Raw genomic sequence first — 23,995 nt, 5'->3', positions numbered from 1 at the left:
ATGTGCAGTAATACATGTGTTGTGAAAACAGATGCATTGCTACATCTTATAGAAATGCTACAAAGCTGTGAGTGTAAATGAAAACAACTATGGATCAAAAACTGTAAAATAAAAATGTATTTAAAAAAATGAAGACATCTATGGCTCTCTGCCACTCTAATCTTAATTAGAATCTCTAGCACCATCTGGTGGTTTTACAGTCCTCTGGGTTGAAATACAGTATTAGGATCTGACAGAATTTCAGAGCAGATTACCATAGTCCTTGCTTGGATGCTTTAGCCATCTCCTGGTCTTTGGATGGGGAGGAGATGGGGGCTTTGCACGTCCTACGTGCTTGTCTACCCCCTGTTAGTCAGGAGACAGAAGCAGTCACAGGGGGTGGAAAGGTTAGTGCGTCCCAAATGACCCCCTATGTTCTATATAATGCATTACAGGCCAAAAGTAGTGCACTATGGAGGAAATTCCATTTGGAAACCAGAAGGTGACTTTTCTGAGAAGACACACAACCCACTACAGGGAGCCTGGGTCAATGTGATCATATAACCCACAGATCTAAAGCCAGCAGGGGGCTCAGCTACACACCATGTATCCATGCTTCCCTCACTGGCCTACTACTGTTCCTCTGCTCTCTCCTGCCTGTGTGACACGTGGAAACACAATTCAATTAACGTGCCTTTTTAGTTCGAGTAGGGATGGTATGTACATCTTGGTGAGGCAAAACATTTTTTTAGATGCATGCCAGCAAAGCTACTACACAACACAATACTAACCAATACATGAATTGCACTATAATGGTGACAAACAGTGCCCACAAACTGTTAGGGCCTACATAAAGCTGCCCAACAGCAGAGTCCCAACAGCAGTCCCAACACCTTACCACTGCTACACCTGGATATCAGCGGAGCCTTCTCTGGCGGCGAAACAGTTCATTCAGCCACATTTACTGCCTTTAAAAAAAACAGCTGATAAGGCTGACTTGCTTATACAAATGTGGTTTCTACTGACAATTGAAATGTACAAACTATGGCATAAGAGGACGACATGTGGATAAGATGTAATCCGTAATTTCGATGAAGACATTAATGAGCGAGCTAGGATGGACGTAGTCCATATAACTATTTGTTCAGCACTTTTGAAATGTACAGCAACAGAATTCAAAACATGGGCCGTTTTTACAGTATTCGCCCGGTACACCAAGTCAGAACCGTAGGATAAATAAAGGGGGCATATAAGCAGACAATGAAAGCTATTACAATATTCAATATTCAACATGTGCACAACCAAGTCAGAACAGTAGGTTAAATGATGAGGGGATAAGAACCCAAATGATTAGGGTGAGGGACATGGGCTACTAACATCTTACTACACAACATACACTTAGTATTACTTTCTTAGCTACAGTATACATATCTACCTGGCATATCACATAATTTATGCCGTAGCACATTTTTGGACTCACCTTGTTGTGCTGTGCTCACTTGAACAGGATGGTGGCGTGGCGGTCCTTCGTGGGACAATCTTGTCATCAAAGTCTGGAATTCTCTGGATTTATGGTGCATTCAAGACAACTGGGAACTCTAAAAAAACAAGGTTGAATCATCAATGATCTTCACGTCGGAGCTTTAGAAAGAGGCCCGAGTTCCCGACTTGCGGTTCCGAGTTGGATGACTGTTCAAAATGTATTTTCCTGTCGGAGCTAGTTTTTTCAGAGTTCCCAGTTGTCTTGAACTCACTGAAGTCTGAGATTTGTCAGTTCCGAATTTCCAGTTGTTTGAGCGAGACAGAAGTCATGGATTGACAGCATGGCCAATGTTGAATGTTTATCCTTTTAAGCTTGGAAAAGAGACCCTTAAACCCAGACTTGGACCACACACCCACACCACTGAATAGCAGGCTTCCAAACCACTTAGTGTTGTGTAATGTTTATGTCCAATGGCCAATGAGCACAGATACATTTTTATTTTCATTCTCTTCATTATTTATCTTCATATGACAATGATTGAAAAGGATTTCTCAGTAGATTGTTGAGTCGCTTCATGATGATAGCTTGCTCGCTAAGATTTTGAAAGTATGATGTTGACATGAACAGTCCAATCAAAGCTATGATAGATATAACGTGATTTGACGTCATTTTATTTTTACTTCTAATGTACTTTTACTTCTAATGTAACTCTACTTCTAATGTAACTCTAACTCTATTTTATTTTTACTTCTAATGTAACTCTATGGTAGCACCCAAGGGGCTGGAATTTTCGAGCTCTATCCGTAGATTTTGCGGTGACAGAACACTGAGCCAATCACGGTGCAACTAGAGAACATTACCAAACACTTAAGCTCCGTATTTTCCGCTGGCTGCTCCACCACCACAGAAAGCACTGAGCTAGGCTGAAACACCTGCATTTTGGAGCTGCCTTACTCAAGAAAGCAAAACAAAAAAGAGACCAAGTATGCGCCTTTATTAACTCAAAGATTTAATTTTAAAAATGTTTTTTTTACATTGTTTGCAAACTGATATGTGACACGTATTAATGCCGAAATAACATGCAAAACAGGCACCCCCCAAAAAGAGAAGCTAAACAGGTGGAGGGCTCTGCCCCACCTGCCCTGAATGATGGGTCGCTACTGATTGTTCAATAGATCAACAAATGAAATGTATACAAGAGGCAGAGATGGGTAGCCTGGTCCTAGATCTGTTTCTGCTCTTGCCAACTCCATTGCTGTCAAACAGGACAATGATTGACAAGGAGTTGGCAGGATAGCACAAACAGACTGGCCCTCAGTCTAGGAAACGGGGTTATTGGCATTATTGGCATTGCTGAATTCGATTTTCATAATTATAGGGTGACCAGACGTCCCCGTTTTTGGTGGCCTGTCCCCGGCTGGAGCTGTCCCCGGAAATGTCCCCGTTTTTAACTATGCATTAAAAACAGACTGCAAAGTGAAATAATATTATACGTGTCAAGACCGGGCAGCAGAGCCTACCGGTTGACGTCTCAATCGCGTTGTGCTTGTTTCGTCCAGCAGAGGGGGCTGCTCGCTATAGTAGCTTCACTCCCTCTTCTTCTACTAACTACTTGCTCACGCTAGTTTTACAGAAAACTGCTGTGGAAAACTCGGCCAGAAGCTAGCAAGTGTCAAGTGAATCCACAACATCACCACAAACAAACAAAGTTACACTTGTTTGAGATACTAGCTAATGATGTTATAATGTCACAATTTATTATATAGATAGATGCTCTGCTTTATACGGTTTTAAATAGGTTATGCTAGCTAACATTAGCTATGTCGACTAAGTTATCTAGCTAGGTTAGCCAGCTACTGTCATGGTAACTAGGTAAAAAAAAACGTTCACATGTAAACATGCAGTGGACGGGCGATTATGAAAATATGATTATATTCAATTCATGCACAATTAATTATGAGAATATTTATTTGTAGATTACAATTTTAATGGTTTGGCATTATAAGTAGTGTGAAAATATATTTATACATTTTCATGGATAACATTAGCATAATGTGTTCTGTGAGAGAGTGGAGAGGAAGGAGAGGAAGAAGAGTGAAAGAGATAGAGGAGGAAAGGTAAAGATATGATTATAGAGCCTGCCAATTTATTATTGCAAACCATTTTTTTTAAAGATAAAATACAAAAATGAGGCAAGCAATGGGAATCTGTTAACCAAAGTATTTTATCTAATAGTGTACTATTTATTATTAAATATTGGAGAAGGAAAAGTGAAGGGAGTAAAAAGAGTGAAGCGAGGAGAGTGTGGAAGAGTGAGGTGGAAAGGTGAAGAGAAGGAAAGGAAGAAAGATCAGGAAGACGAGTGGAGAAAGATTGGAGGAGAAGAAAAGGTTAAGAGAGTAAGAAGAGTGAAACAAGAAGAGTGAAGAAGAGCAGACAGGAGGTTTCCCAGAAACAGAAATGTCATTTTAATGACAACATGATGAGAGAATTTCCATTTATACGCTCAGGTCAAGACGATAGAATGGTTAACTGCACCCTTTGTAATTCCTCGTTTTCAATTGGCAGCGGGGGAAGAACGGCAGTGGTAGAACATCAACAGACGAAAAAGCATAAAGCCTCTCTGATTGGCCGTGTTGGTATGCCCTCTGTCACCACATTCTTCAAGAAGGTAGAGCCTTCCCAAGAAGAATATGGTTTAGCTGTGCAGGAGGGTGTCTTTGCATACCACACTATGCGACACAATCATAGTTACAGATCTATGGACTGCACAGCACAACTGACACGAAAGCTTTATGAGCCCAAAGTTTACATGTGCTAGGACAAAATGTGAAGCCATAGTGAGTAACGTGTTAGCACCATGGGCAACTATTTTGGTAACACAGGACCTAGACCAGGTTGAATTTGTGTCCCTGTCCATTGATGTGTCCAATCATGGACATGTAAAGCTGCTGCCAGTAGTAGTCAGATATTGTAAGATATATGGCGGCAACACATCTGTGGAAACAAAACTGCATGATTTTATTGAATTGAAAGGAGAAACAGCAGAGGAGATTGCTGCTGAGGTCCTGGTGGTCATCCAAAAATGTAACCTGCAAAACAAAGTCGTGGCATTGTCTGCCGACAACACAAAAACCAACTTTGGAGGACTGAATAGGCTGGGGAGGGTTAATGTCCATACCAAAGTTAAAAATGCCCTGCAGCGGGAGGTGATTGGCTTCGGTTGTCCTGCTCACATCATTCATAACACAGACAGAACAGCCTTGGATATGATTCCCCTTGATGTTGAGTACCTGCTCACAAAGATATTTGGATATTTTCACCGTCAGAGTAGAAAGACTGAAGAGCTTTTGTGAGTTTGTTGGCCAGGAGTACCATAACATTTTAGGACACAGCAATGTTCGCTGGCTGTCCATGCTCCCTGCTCTAAAAAGAGTGCTGAAAAGGTATGTGCCATTGAAATCCTTTTTTCTTTCTGAAGACAAATGCCCTGTTGTCCTGCGAGCAATGTTCGAAGATCCACTGACTGAACTTTGGCTGGCCTTTGTCCATGGAAACTTGACCAGGACTGCTGTGCTGTGGAGTCAACTGCAATTCTGAGAAACATTGAGGCAAAATTGACTGCAAGATGTGATGACAACTTCATTCCAGTTTTGGTCAGAGGACTTCTGAGAGAGCTAGAGGGAAATGGAGCAATGTCTAAAAGAGCCAATCATTCTTCACTACAGCTGTGAACTACTTGCAAGCATGGGGAAAGCACACAGATAATCTAAAATATTTACATGGTCTCCTTTTAAAAAGGCAACTTCAGCGTGAAGAGATCCAGAAGGCAGCAGGCACACTGCAGGAAAAATGCCCCAATGTGACCATCAATGAGGATGCATTGTTTGACGAGGTTACTGGCCTGCAAGAGTTCCTAAAGGGGGATCGCTTGAAGAATGGAAAACATCTGAGACACTGCTCAGTCAGAGATGGAGCACGGCAGTTACCCACTTCAAAGAGAACGACATCCCACACACTAACGTGGCTAGATTAGCGTCTGTTGTCATGTGCTTACCTGGAAGTAATGCACCAGTCGAGAGAGTGTTCTCCCAAATGAATGATATATGGACAGCAGCAAGAAATAGGTTCACTGTTCCTAACATCAAGGCCATGCTTATTGTGAAGACAAACTTCATCCTCCCCTGCCAGGAGTTCATGGAGAAGCTGGCAAAAGACAGAGCAATCCTGAGAAATATACAGATTAGGTTGGTATAAGTATATTATGTAGTTACCAATCTCATCATCGTCTTATTTCTTTATTAAGTTGTTAATTATTTCACATATACAATTGTCTGTTTTTTTTCCATTTTGCTCATGTTCTATTCTGCTCCTATTCTACCCAGACTGCCAGGACCACTGTTCAGATTGGACAGTTCTGTCTCGTCTGTAGTGTTTCTGTAACAGTTGTTTTCTCTATCACAATGTGCCTGTTAGACTAAATACATGAAACCGGAATTGTCCCCCTTTTTTGTTTCATAGATAATAACATGGGATATATATATTGACCGCCGAACTGGAAATGTCCCCGGTTTTCATTTCAGAAACCTGGTCACCTTAGCAAGCTAAGACTGATGGCTTGGTTAGCTAAACTAGCAAGTTTTTTTGGTAACCAAGGCAACTACTGTAGCTTCTGTGGATGTGCAAGTGAACACATTTCTAGGGGAAAATGTGTTGAATTATAGCGATGGTATAAAAGGGATATTCAATTCGGGGCTCCATGCTTTCTCTGAAAAAGAATGCAACTCCGTGGAAGGTTTGTTCCACTCGGCAAGCGCGTCATTATTTTCCATAGAACGCATAGCCCCTCGTTGATTATTTATATACACTGAATGAACAAAGCATTAGGAACACCTGCTCTTTCTATGACAGACTGACCAGGGGAATCCAGGTGAAAGCTATGATCCCTTATTGATGTCACCTGTTACATCCACTTCAATCAGTGTAGATGAAGGGAAGGAGACAGGTGAAATAAGGATTTTTAAGCCTTGAGACAATTGAGACGGATTGTGTATGTGTGCGATTCAGAGCGTGAATGGGCAAGACAAAATATTTAAGCCTTTGAACGGGTATAGTAGTAGGTGCCAGGCGCACTGGTTTGAGTGAGTCAAGAACTGCAACGCTTCTGGGTTTTTCACGCTCAACAGTTTCCTGTGCATATCAAGAATGGTCCACCACCCAAAGGACATTAAACAATCTTGACACAACTGTGGAAAGCATTGAAGTCAACATGGGCCAGCATCTCTGTGGAACGATTTCGACACCTTACAGAGTCCATGCCCCGACGAATTGAAGCTGTTCTGAGGGCAACAGGGGGTGCAACTCATTATTAGGAAGGTGTTCCTAATGTTTTGTACACTCAGTGTATTTGACTTACCAATTGTGTGTTCTACAAATATTTGACTTACCACATAAGCCCCATTTTCCTTTTGAAGGCATCGTGGAACACAGATAAAGCACTCCCAAGACAAGCAGCAAAGCATTGTTTATTGATTTCACTGTACAGTTATAGGGGCCTGAGCACATTCGTGTGAATGAGACATACCTTGAGTCTTCTTGGTACTTTGCAGAAGTCAGGAAGGGAAAACATAGTCCATATCCCGTAGAGGCCAGCGAGCAAAGCCCCAGTGGAGGCTGTCAGGATGGGGTTGTCCTTACTGCCGTGGACCGTTCTGGAGCCTTGGTCCTGGAGGATGAATTCTGTGGAGTCCTCCATGATAAACTCTCTATTAGGCTACATAAAACAGTGGTTAGCATCCATATTAGTACTTTAGGCCAACCAAAACAGCAGAGGCAACAGTAAGGTAGACAGGGATAGGCTTAATGTCTTGCTATTTTTTTATTTTGACACAATCATGAAAAAATACCTGAACATTTTTTTTTACAGGTATTCCAAATATTTGTGAAGCATTGCAAATGGAGCTCCTCTAATAATGACATTTTTGTCATAGGCATCGAAATGTAATACTGTAATTCAATATCTAGACATGCAAGAACTCAAGCACCCAGCAGAGGGTGCCATGGCACTATTATCGTGCAGCGTACTAAATAAAAAAGTTATATTTATGAAACTTCCGTCATCAAAACCTTTTCAAAGAATTGTGCAAAGAGAACGTGCTACTATATCAATGCCTCTATTCATTTTGGTGAGTGGATATTACGCAAGATATTTCCCACATCGTTTTATGCACTTTGATTCTGTAAGCCGTATGTTCTATAGAACATACACATTTGCAGAAATATTTGGAGACGAGAAAACATGTGCTGTAATATTAAACAACATGCAAGTTGATCCGATCGGTTACTTTATAAGATATTTGCATAAATGTTGCACAGTAAGTACAAATATCCTAGAATTTAGTAAAACGAGCACATGAGGCTTTGCAACTGTGACCTACTTCAGTCGCCCCCTTTCAAGCAGCAATCCAAACGGTCAGTGGACACCAATCAAACAACCCAGTCTCTCATTAATTATGCACTATAAACAAAACGGCCAAAGGCTTAATTCCTGCCAGGAGATGAATCATTAACATACCCAATCAAATCCGTTTCCCGGTACATGGATAGGTAATGTACTTTCCATAACTGAGGTGGACAACAACTGTCTGTCCGATTATATAACTTTTTGGTGTGTCTGGAAGTCGTTAAAGGGATAGTTGACCCAAATTTCAAAATTACACATTGGTTTCCTTACCCTGTAAGCAGTCTATTCACAAGGCCTGATACAGTGCCTTGCGAAAGTATTCGGCCCCCTTGAACTTTGCGACCTTTTGCCACATTTCAGGCTTCAAACATAAAGATATAAAACTGTATTTTTTTGTGAAGAATCAACAACAAGTGGGACACAATCATGAAGTGGAATGACATTTATTGGATATTTCAAACTTTTTTAACAAATCAAAAACTGAAAAATTGGGCGTGCAAAATTATTCAGCCCCCTTAAATTGATACTTTGTAGCGACACCTTTTGCTGCGATTACAGCTGTAAGTCGCTTGGGGTATGTCTCTATCAGTTTTGCACATCGAGAGACTGACATTTTTTCCCATTCCTCCTTGCAAAACAGCTCGAGCTCAGTGAGGTTGGATGGAGAGCATTTGTGAACAGCAGTTTTCAGTTCTTTCCACAGATTCTCGATTGGATTCAGGTCTGGACTTTGACTTGGCCATTCTAACACCTGGATATGTTTATTTTTGAACCATTCCATTGTAGATTTTGCTTTATGTTTTGGATCATTGTCTTGTTGGAAGACAAATCTCCTTCCCAGTCTCAGGTCTTTTGCAGACTCCATCAGGTTTTCTTCCAGAATGGTCCTGTATTTGGCTCCATCCATCTTCCCATCAATTTTAACCATCTTCCCTGTCCCTGCTGAAGAAAAGCAGGCCCAAACCATGATGCTGCCACCACCATGTTTGACAGTGGGGATGGTGTGTTCAGTGTGATGAGCTGTGTTGCTTTTACGCCAAACATAACGTTTTGCATTGTTGCCAAAAAGTTCAATTTTGGTTTCATCTGACCAGAGCACCTTCTTCCACATGTTTGGTGTGTCTCCCAGGTGGCTTGTGGCAAACTTTAAACAACACTTTTTATGGATATCTTTAAGAAATGGCTTTCTTCTTGCCACTCTTCCATAAAGGCCAGATTTGTGCAATATACGACTGATTGTTGTCCTATGGACAGAGTCTCCCACCTCAGCTGTAGATCTCTGCAGTTCATCCAGAGTGATCATGGGCCTCTTGGCTGCATCTCTGATCAGTCTTCTCCTTGTATGAGCTGAAAGTTTAGAGGGACGGCCAGGTCTTGGTAGATTTGCAGTGGTCTGATACTCCTTCCATTTCAATATTATCGCTTGCACAGTGCTCCTTGGGATGTTTAAAGCTTGGGAAATCTTTTTGTATCCAAATCCGGCTTTAAACTTCTTCACAACAGTATTTCGGACCTGCCTGGTGTGTTCCTTGTTCTTCATGATGCTCTCTGCGCTTTTAACGGACCTCTGAGACTATCACAGTGCAGGTGCATTTATACGGAGACTTGATTACACACAGGTGGATTGTATTTATCATCATTAGTCATTTAGGTCAACATTGGATCATTCAGAGATCCTCACTGAACTTCTGGAGAGAGTTTGCTGCACTGAAAGTAAAGGGGCTGAATAATTTTGCACGCCCAATTTTTCAGTTTTTGATATGTTAAAAAAGTTTGAAATATCCAATAAATGTCGTTCCACTTCATGATTGTGTCCCACTTGTTGTTGATTCTTCACAAAAAAATACAGTTTTATATCTTTATGTTTGAAGCCTGAAATGTGGCAAAAGGTCGCAAAGTTCAAGGGGGCCGAATACTTTCGCAAGGCACTGTATGTTTTAGCATTCGTGGCACAAATCCCATTCAAGTCATGGTACCGATATTATAATTTTTTGTGCATCATGTCCAAATCACCCGCAAGTATCGCAAATTGATGGTGAAGCTCAACAAAGTAATTTACAAATTATTTGAGCATGACGCGTGCAAAATGCTAATATCGGTCCCATGACTTGACTGGGATTTGTGCCACGAATGCTAAAACGTTAGCATTTGGAAACAGTGCCAGAGAAACTAAACCAAATAATGGATTGCTGTCACACCTTGTCCATAGACTGCTTACAGGGTAAGGTAACCATCATGTCATTTTGTAATTTGCGTGAACTATTCCAACATTTTAATCAGATATATTGATTTAAACAATTCTATTTTACATAACACAATTTGTTCAGATGTAGACCAAAGGGAACATGCGAGACTTAACGGTCATATTTATATTCACAATGGCATGTGTAAAATACAGAAAGTTATTGTGACTTTAATTTAAAGACTAATCTGACAATCTGATTCCTCCCAGCATGTTTTTTCCCCTCAGGACTGTAAGAAATGTCAACACAGATGACATGTGGTGTCTAGTTGATCACAACAGTAATAATGTGATAGACTGGTCCTCGAACATTGCTGACATTGTTTGGCATGGCAATGAGTGCCAAGTAGTTGGCATGAAAGCACAAACAGACTGACACTCAGGCTAGTCAGATCAGAAATAGCAACAGAGAACAGGTGTGGTCCAGTAGTCCAGAACAGCAGCCATGGGAGCCTGTCACAGATGATAATGGGCTGAGTGAAATGTTGACTAGGATGATCTATTATTAAATATTGCATAGTGTGTGTGTTTAGATTTCCAGGTCCCAATACCATGTCTCAGTAACTTTGAATTTCAATGTAGGCTTATTTTAAAACGGAACGGTCTTCATTCCTATTCGTAACACTAGGTGGAGTGACAGAAATAGCTACAAATGTGAAATCTTACCAATAACTGAAAAAAAAGTCTCACAAAACAGCAATCCATGCTTTGGTTTTGTTTATCTGGCCACTGTCTCCAAATGCTATCTTTTAAGCATTTGTGGTGCGATCCAACAGGTTAATAACCCCTATGTTTGCATTTGTCACAATTAATGTCTGAATAAAATGTTGTATTTTAGACCTATACAAAGAATATCATCTACTTTTCTAGGGCCTGTTTAATAAGGGCTGGTTTCCCAGCCTGGGCCTGGACTGTCTTAATGGAGAATTCCCATTGGAAGTACATTTTGGTCCAGGTCAGGACCGGGTTTAATCTACACCAGTGTTTGGCATCTATTACTGTAGCTTCAGTCTCAGCATCCTGTGTGTGTGGCGCTGAGATGAGAGGTGCAGAATCCAAGCTTGTACGACAATAGCAAAATATTTCCCACATTTTCTCATATCCCCCCTCCAAGTATTGCAGTTCCCATAGTCATATGGTACCTAGATGAAACCCGATGACTTCAGAATGACTCAACACACATCATCATTAGGCTACATTGAACAAATTAATTTAGGCTAAATGCACATTGTAATTGTGCTTTACATTTCTGAAATGTTATATTGTCTTTTCTAAGAGCAAGCATATTTTTTGGTAATTTCACGGAGGAAATTGTATAATTGTCAAAATACATTATTAGATGAATGAAAATGTTCACAAAAATATCAATTTTTGAAAAATATTATAGTCTGGAGTTGTCAAAATGAATGTTGTCAAAGTGACTGTGTTGCATGCTGAATAATGCAGTCACCCTTTTGGAATTATAAAGACTACAAGCTCCATATTGTGAACTTTGACGTCGAATGCGCTTACTACGCTCTACAACGAACGAACACTGGCGCGCGTTTGGGCCGGACAGTTCAGCTTCGGAACACAGGGACAGCTCCCAGGTGCTGAAATTGTCGAGCATCAAACCGAACCGTCTTCTACAGTAAAACATTTATATAAAAACAGAAAAAGCCACTGACTGACACGAAGCCTTCGACGCAGGTTGGTTTGCTATGATTTAAAATATTTTTTTCTGCATCATGTCATTTTTTGCTAGACTGTTATAGAATTCCGCAAAGAACTTGATTCTAGGCTGTATTTCCGATGTTCCAAAATTCTGCAAGGTTTTATCCAATTTACGAGAACTAGCCTACATTTGTGTAGCAAAATGGAATAGTGTATTTTCGTCGTTCTCATAACATTTCTAAATGGAATTAGCACATAAAACACCTAAAATGCAGTGCCCATGTATTTCTAGATGATTGTTATCGGTAATAGGACATTTTGTTTGTGAAACATTGTACATAGACAGTACGGGGTTGTTAATAGTGCAGTTTAGGCTTGCTTGATGTAAAACCGAAATAATCCTTCTCCGTTTAACAGAACAGGCACATGCTTGACATGGCAAATTGCTGATGCACAGTGAAAACATTTAGGCTACTAGGAACAAAGATGTCTGCTGTAGCCCAGTTCTATTTATATAGAATGCTGACAAATGCAGACGAATTTCGCAAGAAAGATGAAACATTCCACATTTGTTTTTTTGTCAATAATTGTTGGATTGTTGAATGGATTGGCATAACCATTGATAAATCCAAGCCTAATTGATCATACACCTTCCACACCCTGCTGGGTATGGTATAGATTGCTTGGGAAGGATCTGACTAATGTTCATTGGCAGGCACACATATGTGAAGATGTAGAACACAGGTGGACTCTTCACCAACCCTAGGGTGTGTAGTGCTCTTTTTGTTTATCCAACACAGCCATCTGCCATCAGACACAGTCTGTATGCTTTTAACACCAATCTCAGAGGCTGGTGTGTTTGCGTGTGATCATTTGAATAATATATTCTTCTTTTACACGTCTGTGACATCCGCCTTCCATGCAACATATCTAAACCTTAGAGTGACATTGCTAATGCCAATGAGTTGATTTCATGTTTGTCATAACCTTTGGCACTGTGACTCCTGGTCTTTCCAGATGGCTGCCACTCAGGGGACCACTCAAGGGAAGGAGGGCGGGGACCAGAACTTTGACTACATGTTCAAACTGCTGATCATTGGCAACAGCAGCGTGGGTAAAACCTCCTTCTTGTTCCGCTACGCTGACGACGCCTTCACCTCAGCCTTCGTCAGCACCGTGGGCATTGACTTCAAAGTCAAGACCGTCTACAAGAACGACAAGAGGATCAAACTGCAGATCTGGGTAGGTCTGTCGCTAGAGTCCGGGGTACTCACTATTGTGATAGATAATGTCTAGTGTACTGTAAGTGAAGCTATTCAACTACAGTGTGCACAAATATGAGCTATTCATTCAATTGCAGTATTTGCCTTATATATCCCCCCAAATGTATGTTTGTTAAGTTTAACTACAAGTGTGCATCTAGTCATAACCTGTCACAGGTTAGTCTGCACGTTGGCTGTTAGAAGTCTATAACAATGTAGAAGGCAGTATCGTTTCAAGCTTTAAGGGATTGGGGCTTATAAATCACTTTCAACCCCAGTCCCTTAAAGCTTGTAATGATACTGCCTTTCTACGTTGTTATAGATTTCTAAAAGCCAACATGCAGACTAGGATCCAGTCACAATAACATTAAATGTGGCATTTGACATGAAACATTTGAGTTGGATTGTGCTGCTAAGATGTAGGAGCAAGGCCTACCGTGATGGAACGCGAGGCAGGGCAGTGTAGAGAATAGAGGCAGATGGATGTGTATGGATCACTGAACAACACTCCTCTCAGACTGTGTTCTCCTCCTGTGTGTGTCCGACCTCGCCTACAGCTTTTTTTTATTAGGAGATTTGGAGTTGAAGGAGTTTGTTTCTGAGCACCTCTGAGATTGCTAAGGTGACAATTCAAAGCATGCTTCCTCCAAACACCCGCTCTCTCTCTTTCCGGGAGAGGCAATGCTGTTCACTGTCATATTTACTGTCTGTTCCACCAATTCATTGGTCCCAGACAGGACTGTAGCAGTTAATCAGCTGAGGGTTGAATGTAAACAGTTTAATTAGTGAGTAATAAGGGTAGTGGGTTTTTGTCAGTTAAGCAAAAACAAGCGGGTTCTAACAGACGCAGGATTGCCAGAGAGAGCATTCAATTGAATAGCTCTAGGTTGTCTAATTGGGCTGTTTGGGTACTGTACTATTCCCGACGAGCCACAGTACCAGTAAGATTCAAATTTACCAGTAAGATTCAAATAAGATGGCCTATTGTCACTCTTCACGGACTGTACTAAAGATTCTGTCCATTTGTTGGGCTTATTCACAGTGTAAGCTGCTCTGTGGTGCCATGGCGATGATGAAATAAAACTCAGTCAATTCGTTTCAAATGGAGCTCCTGTTCATTGGACTCAGCAGGATTTTTCTGTCTCGCTGTGTCTTTTAGCTAAGAACAAGCAAAGCTGCCCACTCAAATAGCCCCAAGATGAAATGAGTCATTGGCAAGCACTTGGCCCTGAATCGATAGGGTAGTGAAATGTGTGGATGCATACAGTATGTCTTCAGTATTCAGCCAAGAGGAAAGTCAACAGTCAAAGCATTGTCTAGAAGATGAATGTTTAATGTAAAGCAATGTCACAGTCTGCAAAAAAAAAGAGAACCATTTTCATAATAATAAAAAAAAAAAACGATAAAGAAATGTACTTAAGAAACATTATGTAGAAGTAGGTAATGCTATGGCCTACTGAATTGTATTGTACAAAAACATTCTACAGTTCATTGTTCGCACTAATATATAGACACACACACCTGAACATCTGCATGCAGGTGCACGTACGTCCATGCTTTACTGTGTATATTTGTGGGTTTCCATTGCTCAGCCCAGCTGCTGTATGAGGGAGATTGAGGTAGACAGCCTCTGAGCTGTGTGTGCTTTTGAAGGTCAGAGATGTCCGTTGGCTACCACACAGACACAATTATAGCCATATTCACAGAGAGAGCAGAGCAGGCCTCTCTCTGTAGCTAATGTAACCCAGCACTGTTTGGCGTCGCTGTGGAAATAGCACACTGCTGAGTGCCCCTATACAAGAGGTTTATTGTAAAAACCCATAGACATGACATAATCAGTATAATATGGCTAGTAGGTCTCAGCCACCACAGTGACTAATCAGCATGGCGTTTGAAATGTCTCTCTATTTCAATGGTTAGCTACGGTATATGGGATCAATGGTCTGCTTCCCATGGGGTGTGGAGACATCACCAGACACCCTGTTGTGCTTGTATCAATTGCTCTGTTTGGGATGGGCCCTGCAGGCATGGAGAGGGATTTGGATTATTTGATTTATTTATCATAGTGCATTATTCATTTACTGGGGAGACTTGGACCTCTAGAATTTGTGAATAGATAATGACCGTCATGATCATCACAGCTAGCCAAACCAGCCGGCGATGCAGGATACATGATCATCGCAGCTAGCCAAACCAGCCGGCGATGCAGGATACATGATCATCACAGCTAGCCAAACCAGCCGGCGATGCAGGATACGTGATCATCACAGCTAGCCAAACCAGCCGGCGATGCAGGAGACGTGATCATCACAGCTAGCCAAACCAGCCGGCGATGCAGGATACATGATCATCACAGCTAGCCAAACCAGCCGGCGATGCAGGATACATGATCATCACAGCTAGCCAAACCAGCCGGCGATGCAGGATACGTGATCATCACAGCTAGCCAAACTAGCCAGTGATGCAGGAGACGTGATCATCACAGCTAGTCAAACCAGCCGGCGATGCAGGATACATGATCATCACAGCTAGCCAAACCAGCCGGCGATGCAGGAGACGTGATCATCACAGCTAGCCAAACCAGCCGGCGATGCAGGATACGTGATCATCACAGCTAGCCAAACCAGCCAGCGATGCAGGATACATGATCATCACAGCTAGCCAAACCAGCCGGCGATGCAGGATACGTGATCATCACAGCTAGCCAAACCAGCCGGCGATGCAGGAGACGTGATCATCACAGCTAGCCAAACCAGCCGGCGATGCAGGAGACGTGATCATCACAGCTAGCCAAACCAGCCGGCGATGCAGGAGACGTGATCATCACAGCTAGCCAAACCAGCCGGCGATGCAGGATACGTGATCATCACAGCTAGCCAAACCAGCCGGCGATGCAGGATACATGATCATCACAGCTAGCCAAACCAGTCCAGAATAAATACACACATGGATTGGAGATTTTCTGTGTGACTTACTGTGAGTGACTGTGTGTGTGTGTGTGTGTGTGTGTGCGTGTGTTTGTGTGTGTGTGTGTTTGTGACCAGCAACAACAATGTTCTGTATCTCTCTCCAGGACACAGCGGGACAGGAGCGGTACCGGACAATCACCACTGCATACTACCGGGGAGCCATGGGCTTCATCCTTATGTATGACATCACCAACGAGGAGTCCTTCCATTGTGTGCAGGACTGGTGAGTTCTACTGGGGTACAACACATTTTCATCCTCTCTAGGAGGAACATTTGTGTTAAACAGCACAGTTGATTATATAATTGAAAACCAGTACGTGTCAGCATTGACAGCTGTCATCAGCACGTTGGAAGGACTGCAATTCTGTCAGTATATCCTGTGTCATGAAATACAGGAGGGAAGGAAGCAACTTCAGATGACATGTTTTGTTTTAAGTATTGTTTACATACCATATATCCTAACACAAGATTCTCAGAAAGACTACATATCTTTATGGACAACAGTGTGTTGTTGGGTTGTATTGAGACAGGATGAGTAGAGGAGTTCTCCCTGTGAAGAAACAGACCCAAATAGCTGACCTTCATCTCTGTCAGTATCTCCTTATCTAAGCGTATTGATTAGAGCGCTTGTTCTCAGAGAGCCACTGGCCCATCTATGTGTGTGTGTGTGGGGGGGGGGGGGGTCCCTGGGTAGGCCAGGCAAAGTCACGAATCACTGTCTTTGTGAGCCACAAAATCTATTTCCATCCGAATACTGAATACCTACACTACTGGAACCTTGTTCTGTATCTTTCCTGTATCCTGGATTCAACATGATTTATTCCTAGAAATAAGAACAAGAAGTCTATTTCATCAGTCACAATTACCAGGTTTCTGGGATAAACTCTACCAGAATAGTTTAAGAAAAATAATGTTTTGATGGATGCACTTGACAAAACGATTAAATGTCTCACGGTGAAACAAAAATAAAAATGTTTTCTCAATTGTGTAGAGAGAAAGTGATTTTGACTACCATGTCCTCTTTTGTGTACAGAATGAGCGTGTCACATCAACCCTAGTGTTGGTATGTTGAGTAGGGCATCTTTGTAGAAAGTAGACGGGTTAATCATCTCTGTCCCCTTTGGTTGTGTAGATCCAGGTGTTGTGGCCAGACAGTGTGACCCCTCCCTCTCTGTAGCATGATTACAGCTCACTGCTATAGCCTTATCTCACCCTCACAGCCCAACAGGATTATGGGAGCACAGAGAGGAAAGGGGCGCTCGCGATCACTACGGCAACGCGCTGATGTACTGTCGGATGACTAACTGCTAAGAAAGGAAGAAAACACATTTATTTAACAGGCTCTCTGTATGAGACATTGCAATGCAATCAAATTGAACAGCAGCTACCGTAGAGTCATAAACTGCTATATTCTGAAGTCTTGATACCAGTCAGCTAATGACTGTTATTATCTTGGAGCTGTTCAAATCAGTGAGCTTGTTCACTAAAGCCATAGCAGTGACAGAGCACAAAAATACTTGATTAGTTAACACTTTCTATGAAGTACATACATATAATGCTTTATAGCATCCTTTATAATGTGTTATAACTGACTATAAGTATCCATAATAACTGATAAGTGGTAATGAAACCATCTATGATGTTTTAAATATCATTAGCTATAATTACTTATGAGACTATATATTTGGTATTTGATTAGGATCCCCATTAGCTGTTGTAATATCAGCAGCTGCTCTTCCTGGGGTCCACACAGAACATGAAACTTGACATAATACAGAACATGAATAGACAACAACAGCTCAAGGACAGAACGACATACATTGTTTTTTTTTAAAGGCACAGGTATCTTACGCATCAATGCCTACACTCAAACTATCTAGGTCAAATAGGAGAGAGGCGTTGTGCCGTGAGGTGTTGCTTTATTTCTATTTTGAAACCAGGTTTGCTTTTTACTTGAGCAATATTGCATGGAAGGAAGTGTGTTGAGTTAATTTGAAGGGACAGCAAATGTACACTGTTATACAAGCTGTACACTCACTACTTTACATTGTAGCAAAGTGTCATTTCTTCAAAAAAGATATACTCAAATATTTACAAAAATGTGAGGGGTGTACTCACTTTTGTGATATACTGTATATATATATATATATATATATATATATATATATTTTTTTTGCATCATCCACGTAAGGGTCGTGGGATGTTACAAAAGCATGAAACATATGTACATTTATTATTCTGAATTAAGGACCTGAACAGACTTCTTATGGTAGGCTTTTATTCCATTATTCGTCCTGGTTAGAAGGTTGAGGGTAAAGATGCATGTTTTCCATCCCTGCCAGGATGTGTGTGAATGAGCTCCTGTCCTAACTCACACCCATTTCCTGTGTGTGACGCAGTTGTCTCCTGACAGTGACAGAGTCACGCTGGGCACTAGACACTGCTGCTTCTCTCCTCTCTTGGTTATTGGCCATTGAAACACAAAACGAATAATTGTGAGAGATAAACATAGATATCGGTAATCATTTCACCATTAAATATAGGCTAGACTAGAGATAGATTATAAACATTCAGCACAAAAAGCATATTTCAGAGCAGCTGTTTTTGACCAGGATGGGACTGTGAATAATACCAATAGTCAGATGTGAATTGACCTACATCTGAACTCATATCACCAGTCTGACCTCACTGTACACTCCAACAGTGCAGTAATACTTAGAAATACAATAACACTACATACATAATACAAAAAGTTAAAAACAATCAACTAAATTAAGAAACATTAGAACGAGCAACGGCAGAGTCTGGAATATAATTACACAGTGCATTCGTAAAGTATTCAGACCCCTTCCCTTTTTCCACAGGTTTCGAGACATTTTTGCCAATGTATAACAAAAAAAACTGAAATACTTTATTTACATAAGTATTCAGATGCTTTGCTATGAGACTTGAAATTGAGCTCAGGTGCATCCTTTTCCCATTGATCACCCTTGAGATATTTCTACAACTTGATTGGAGTCCACCAGTGGTAAATTCAATTGATTGGACATGATTTGGAAAGGCACACACCTGTCTATATAAGGTCCCACAGTTGACAGTGCATGTCAGAGCAAAAGCCAAGCCATAAGGTCGAAGGAATTGTCCGTAGAGCTCCGAGACAGGATTGTGTTGAGGCACAGATCTGGGGAAGGGTACCAAAAAAACTCTGCAGCATTGAAGGTCCCCAAGAACACAGTGGCCTCCATCATTCTTAAATGGAAGAAGTTTGGAACCACCAAGACTCTTTCTAGAGCTGCCCACCAGGCAGCTCTAGAAAGGGGCATTGGTCAGGGAGAAAGGCATTGGTCAGGGAGGTTACCAAGAACCCGATGGTCACTCTGACAGAGCTCTAGAGTTCCTCTGTGGAGATGGGATAACATTACAGACAACAATCTCTGCAGCACTCCACCAATCAGGCATTAATGGTAGAGTGGCTAGACAGAAGCCACTCGTCAGTAAAAGGCACATGACAGCCCTCTTGGAGTTTTCTAAAAGGCACCTAAAGACTCTCTGACCATGAGAAACAAGATTATCTGGTCTGATGAAACCAAGAGAGACGAGTCAGGATCGAGGGAAAGATGAACGAAACAAAGTACAGAGAGATCCTTGATGAAAACCTGCTCCAGAGCGCTCAGGACCTCAGACTGTGGCAAAGGTTCACCTTCCAACAGGACAACAACCCTAAGCACACAGCCAAGACAACGTAGGAGTGGCTTTGGGACAAGTCTTTGAATGTCCTTAAGTGGCCTAGCCAGAGCCTGGACTTGAACCCAATCTAACATCGCTGGAGAGACCTGAAAATAGCTGTGCAGCGGCACTCCCCATCCAACCTGACAGAGCTTGAGAGGATGGGAGAAACTCCCCAAATACAGGTGTGCCAAGCTTGTAGCGTCATACACAAGAAGACTCAAGGCTGTAATCACTGCCAAAGGTGCTTCAACAAAGTACTGAGTAAAGGGTCTGAATACTTATTTAAATGTGATATTTACGTAAAAGGAAATACTCAAATTTGCAAAAATGTATTAAAAACTGTTTTTGCTTTGTCATTATGGGGCATTGTGATGTCATTATGGGGCATTGTGATGTCATTATGGGGTATTGTGATGTCATTATGGGGCATTGTGATGTCATTATGGGGTATTGTGTGTAGATTGATGAAGGAAAAAAACTATTTAATCCATATTAGAATAAGGCTGTAATGTAACAAAATGTGGAAAAAGTGAAGGGGTCTGAATAATATCTGAATGCACTGTACATATAAATAAATGGTGTGTATAGACAGTATGGACAGAACACAAAACAAATCTAGCTAGGAGCTAGAAGCAAGCGGACGGTGTCTGTCAGTGCCGTTCTGTAGTAAACCTGGGTTTGATGGAGGAGAAATGTTGTTTACTGTATCAGCTTGTCGCCTATAGCTTCTAGTAGATAGATGCAGTGCTCTGTTTTCTTCTCTGTGTATGTATGTGTGCGTGTGTGTGCAGGTCGACCCAGATTAAGACCTATTCTTGGGACAACGCCCAGGTGGTGCTGGCTGGGAACAAGTGTGACATGGAGGAGGAGAGGGTGGTGGCTGCAGACAGCGGGAGACAGCTGGCAGAACAACTCGGTGAGCTGCTATCATTTGATTGATCAGGGACACTTTATAGTGGCAGAGATAAAATAATGAACACATCGAATGGTCAACAGTCAGATACGAAGCATTATAATGCGTTAGCTCATACTGATTCACAGCACCGGTACCTACATGGGCTTTTGTAAGTTCATTGACTTATTGTATACATAACGTACAGTATTTGACAGGCTTTCATTTTCACTTAGTCATTGTCAAGAGATTTCTGAATGTAGACAATTAACTTCTTGTCAACAACATCTACGATGTTCATATACTATTTCTCTCTTCTCCCTCGCTATCCCTCCGCAGGTTTTGAGTTCTTTGAAACGAGTGCCAAGGACAACATCAATGTCAAGCAGACCTTTGAACGCCTCGTTGACATCATCTGTGACAGGATGTCCGAGAGCCTGGACACTGATCCTGCCGTTACCACGGGAACACCTAGCGCCAAACTGACAGACAGCGCCCCGCCGCTCCAGCAGTCCGCTTGTAACTGTTAGTGGCTCCTCCCGCTTCCTGTGTTTCGAAGATACCCAGTCCCTTAGATATAGGTTGCATCCTAAATGGCACCCTTTTCCGTACATAATGCACTACTTTTGACGAGGGCCCATAGGGCTCTGGTCAAAGGTTGTGTACTTTATAGGAAAAAGGGTGCCATTTGTGACTCAACGGTAGTCTTAAAGTAGGGGTGCACAACTAAGGTCCTGGATGGCTGCAGCAAAGGCCGATTTTCCTCCTTGCCTTTTAATCAGAGATTGACTTGTATAAATACTGTAGGTGCACTCTCTGGCCAATCAGTGACAGTAGTGCATCAGTTAAGTGCCAGGATGGAAGGAAACTCAGCAGGATTGCGGACTGGAGTTGTGCACCCCTGTCTTGTAGTATTCTGATGTGTCATCTGACCACTTTTATCATCGTACATCAGCCAGGGCTGCAGACTGTTTCTGTTCTCTTGACAACTCCTTATGGAATTGTCAAACATGGAGTTGGCAAGAGCACTGATCTGTGACCAGGCACGCAATCTGTCCCTCTATAGCTGTGTTGAGGTACAGATCTTTACACCTTTACCTAGAAACACAGAGGGTCTGAATATGTCTGATGAGTATGTCTGTGTCGGCCTTACAGGATGGCTAATGATATGACACTACAAACATCCATTATCCTCTTTAGCTTACCTTACAACATTAAAAATGATGCTTGTAAAGGCTGTTAGAATTCAACGTGTTGTCCATGCACTGCACAGTAGCCTTCCAACTGGCTTCAAAGACTTGTAATCGATTCAAATTCTATTAGGAGAACCCAGAGCTTTGTCACTGTTTTTATTGTCCATCCTAAAACTTGCAGGGGATAAAGTTATAATCAGTGCATTCATTTATTTAGCCATCTATTTATGCATTTATTATGTTTGTGTTGCATATTGTCTTCTGCCGAAGCCAAAAGCTATTCCGTGTACTGTAGACAAACTGGTAGATGGTAGCTGATTTCTGTTTGCAGTGTGTGTGTGTGTGTGTGTGTGTGTGTGTGTGTGTGTGTGTGTGTGTGTGTGTGTGTGTGTGTGTGTGTGTGTGTGTGTGTGTGTGTGTGTGTTTTAGGAAAAGTGAATTGAGTGTGGCAGTGTGATAGATTTCAATCATCTACCTTGGGATTAAAAAACAAATGTGGCCTTTTAGTATTTCCAACATGGCCTCTTCTCCTTTATGGTCACCTGCCACATTGATTTCATACTTGATAAATATCCTACATTGTGTCTGTGAGTACTGTATACTGTACACGTGCATTTGTATTAGTAGTCCTGATATACCATCTGATGAGTGTGTCCACATTTCTGCAAAACTGAATAGATCCTCTTTTTCTAGTCTTATTAAGAAATTTGACAAGTGTGCTGTCAAATAACCAATAACCGAAGTTATGTTGTTCTACGCAGACCATTACAGTTATCTTTACCCAAACTACAAACCGACCCTTCCCTCATATCCACTTCCCGAAGAGAAAGAAAATAAAAAATGACCACAGCCAAGATATGATATGTTATGACAGGTGGATACTGAAGCCATGATAGAGTCTGTCTGACTGGATAAACATCAATATCCTCCGAAACAGTATTTTTAGGGAGAATGGTGTCCATATTTCATATACCTAAGAAAGTGCACCTTTTCCACATCCTTGAACCACGTTGTTATTGTCTCCATCCTTGGCTGAAGCAAATTGTCCTTTACATATAGGATGTCGTGACAGTCCTGTACCTCCCAGTGAAGATAATCTACCATATAATAGGGGAATAAGGACATAAAACATTTGATAACTAATTGTGCCAACAAAGAAAACTGTCTGTAGTTTGTTTTACATCGTGTCTTTGCATAGAAAATGGAAGGTTCAAAAAAGAAGAGTAGCATGAAGACATTGAATTATCTATATTTATATATCTAAGGGTGTATGTTATCTATGTTATAGATATAGAATTAAGTGCATCTTCATAGCTTTGGCTGTGTGATGCAATGGGCCAACAAGTGCAATATTTTAGGAATTTATTTCTGTACATAGTCCTTCTAGTACCGTATACCTGCAGTTGAGTGACTGGTCTGATGTTGGTGTTGTATTGTATGGCACTGCAAGCATCACACTAAGTGTGTGTGTGTGTGTGTGTGTGTGTGTGTGTGTGTGTGTGTGTGTGCGCTTTATCTGGGATTTGCAGTGCGGTGAAGTAGTGTAATGGGTGTTTATTACTTATTGTATGCGTGTACCTTTTCTACGGATGTATTCATGCACTATATACTGTTCCTGCTAGCTATCTGTTGGTGAACTCGTACTATACGTGAAAATGCAGTATTGTGGAAGATAGAGAAATTAGGGTATGCCATATGCTGTACTGATATTAAGTCTATGTTATAAAAAAGGGAAATACTACTCCAACAGGATGTTTGTTGTCTGTGTGAGATTATTATTTACCTGTACATGAATAGTAGCCATTACCCTGCTGAGATTGAAACCTCCAACATCTCTACATTCAAATTCCCTGTCATCTACTTCCTCATCTGTGATTATGCATATTCATGACCTCCACTATTCAGCCCACTGGGCACAGACGTCAATTCAACGTCTATTCCACGTTGTTTTGTACCTTCAAGTGCAAGCAATGTACAAACTATGTGTTTAAGATGATAGGAAATAAACTAATTGTATTCATGTCATGTGTGTATTGTGTTTTTGTGTGTGGAGATCCATTGGCTGCCACCTTGTGATTGAAGGTGTTCAGCTTGGTGTATTTTTGTGGTCTCTCACTATCTCTAGGGAAA

The 23,995-nt window shown here is 41.5% G+C and overlaps 1 protein-coding gene across 1 annotated transcript; it reads left to right on the top strand.

Annotated features, from left to right (window-relative positions):
• The first annotated feature begins 11,669 nt into the window (after positions 1–11,669).
• On the top strand, positions 11,670–23,890 carry LOC110526888 (ras-related protein Rab-3C). Its single transcript, XM_036979929.1, has 5 exons — positions 11,670–11,856; positions 12,838–13,062; positions 16,156–16,274; positions 20,572–20,696; positions 21,012–23,890. The coding sequence occupies exons 2-5, from the start codon at positions 12,838–12,840 to the stop codon at positions 21,200–21,202; spliced, it is 660 nt and encodes a 219-aa protein (XP_036835824.1). The 5' UTR covers positions 11,670–11,856; the 3' UTR covers positions 21,203–23,890.
• Positions 23,891–23,995: the final 105 nt, after the last annotated feature.

Source organism: Oncorhynchus mykiss, chromosome 6, assembly GCF_013265735.2.
Source record: "Oncorhynchus mykiss isolate Arlee chromosome 6, USDA_OmykA_1.1, whole genome shotgun sequence".
Classification (NCBI taxonomy): Eukaryota; Metazoa; Chordata; class Actinopteri; order Salmoniformes; family Salmonidae; genus Oncorhynchus; species Oncorhynchus mykiss.
The sequence above is the reverse complement of the archived record's forward strand: the minus strand, read 5'-3'. Positions and strand labels throughout refer to the sequence as shown.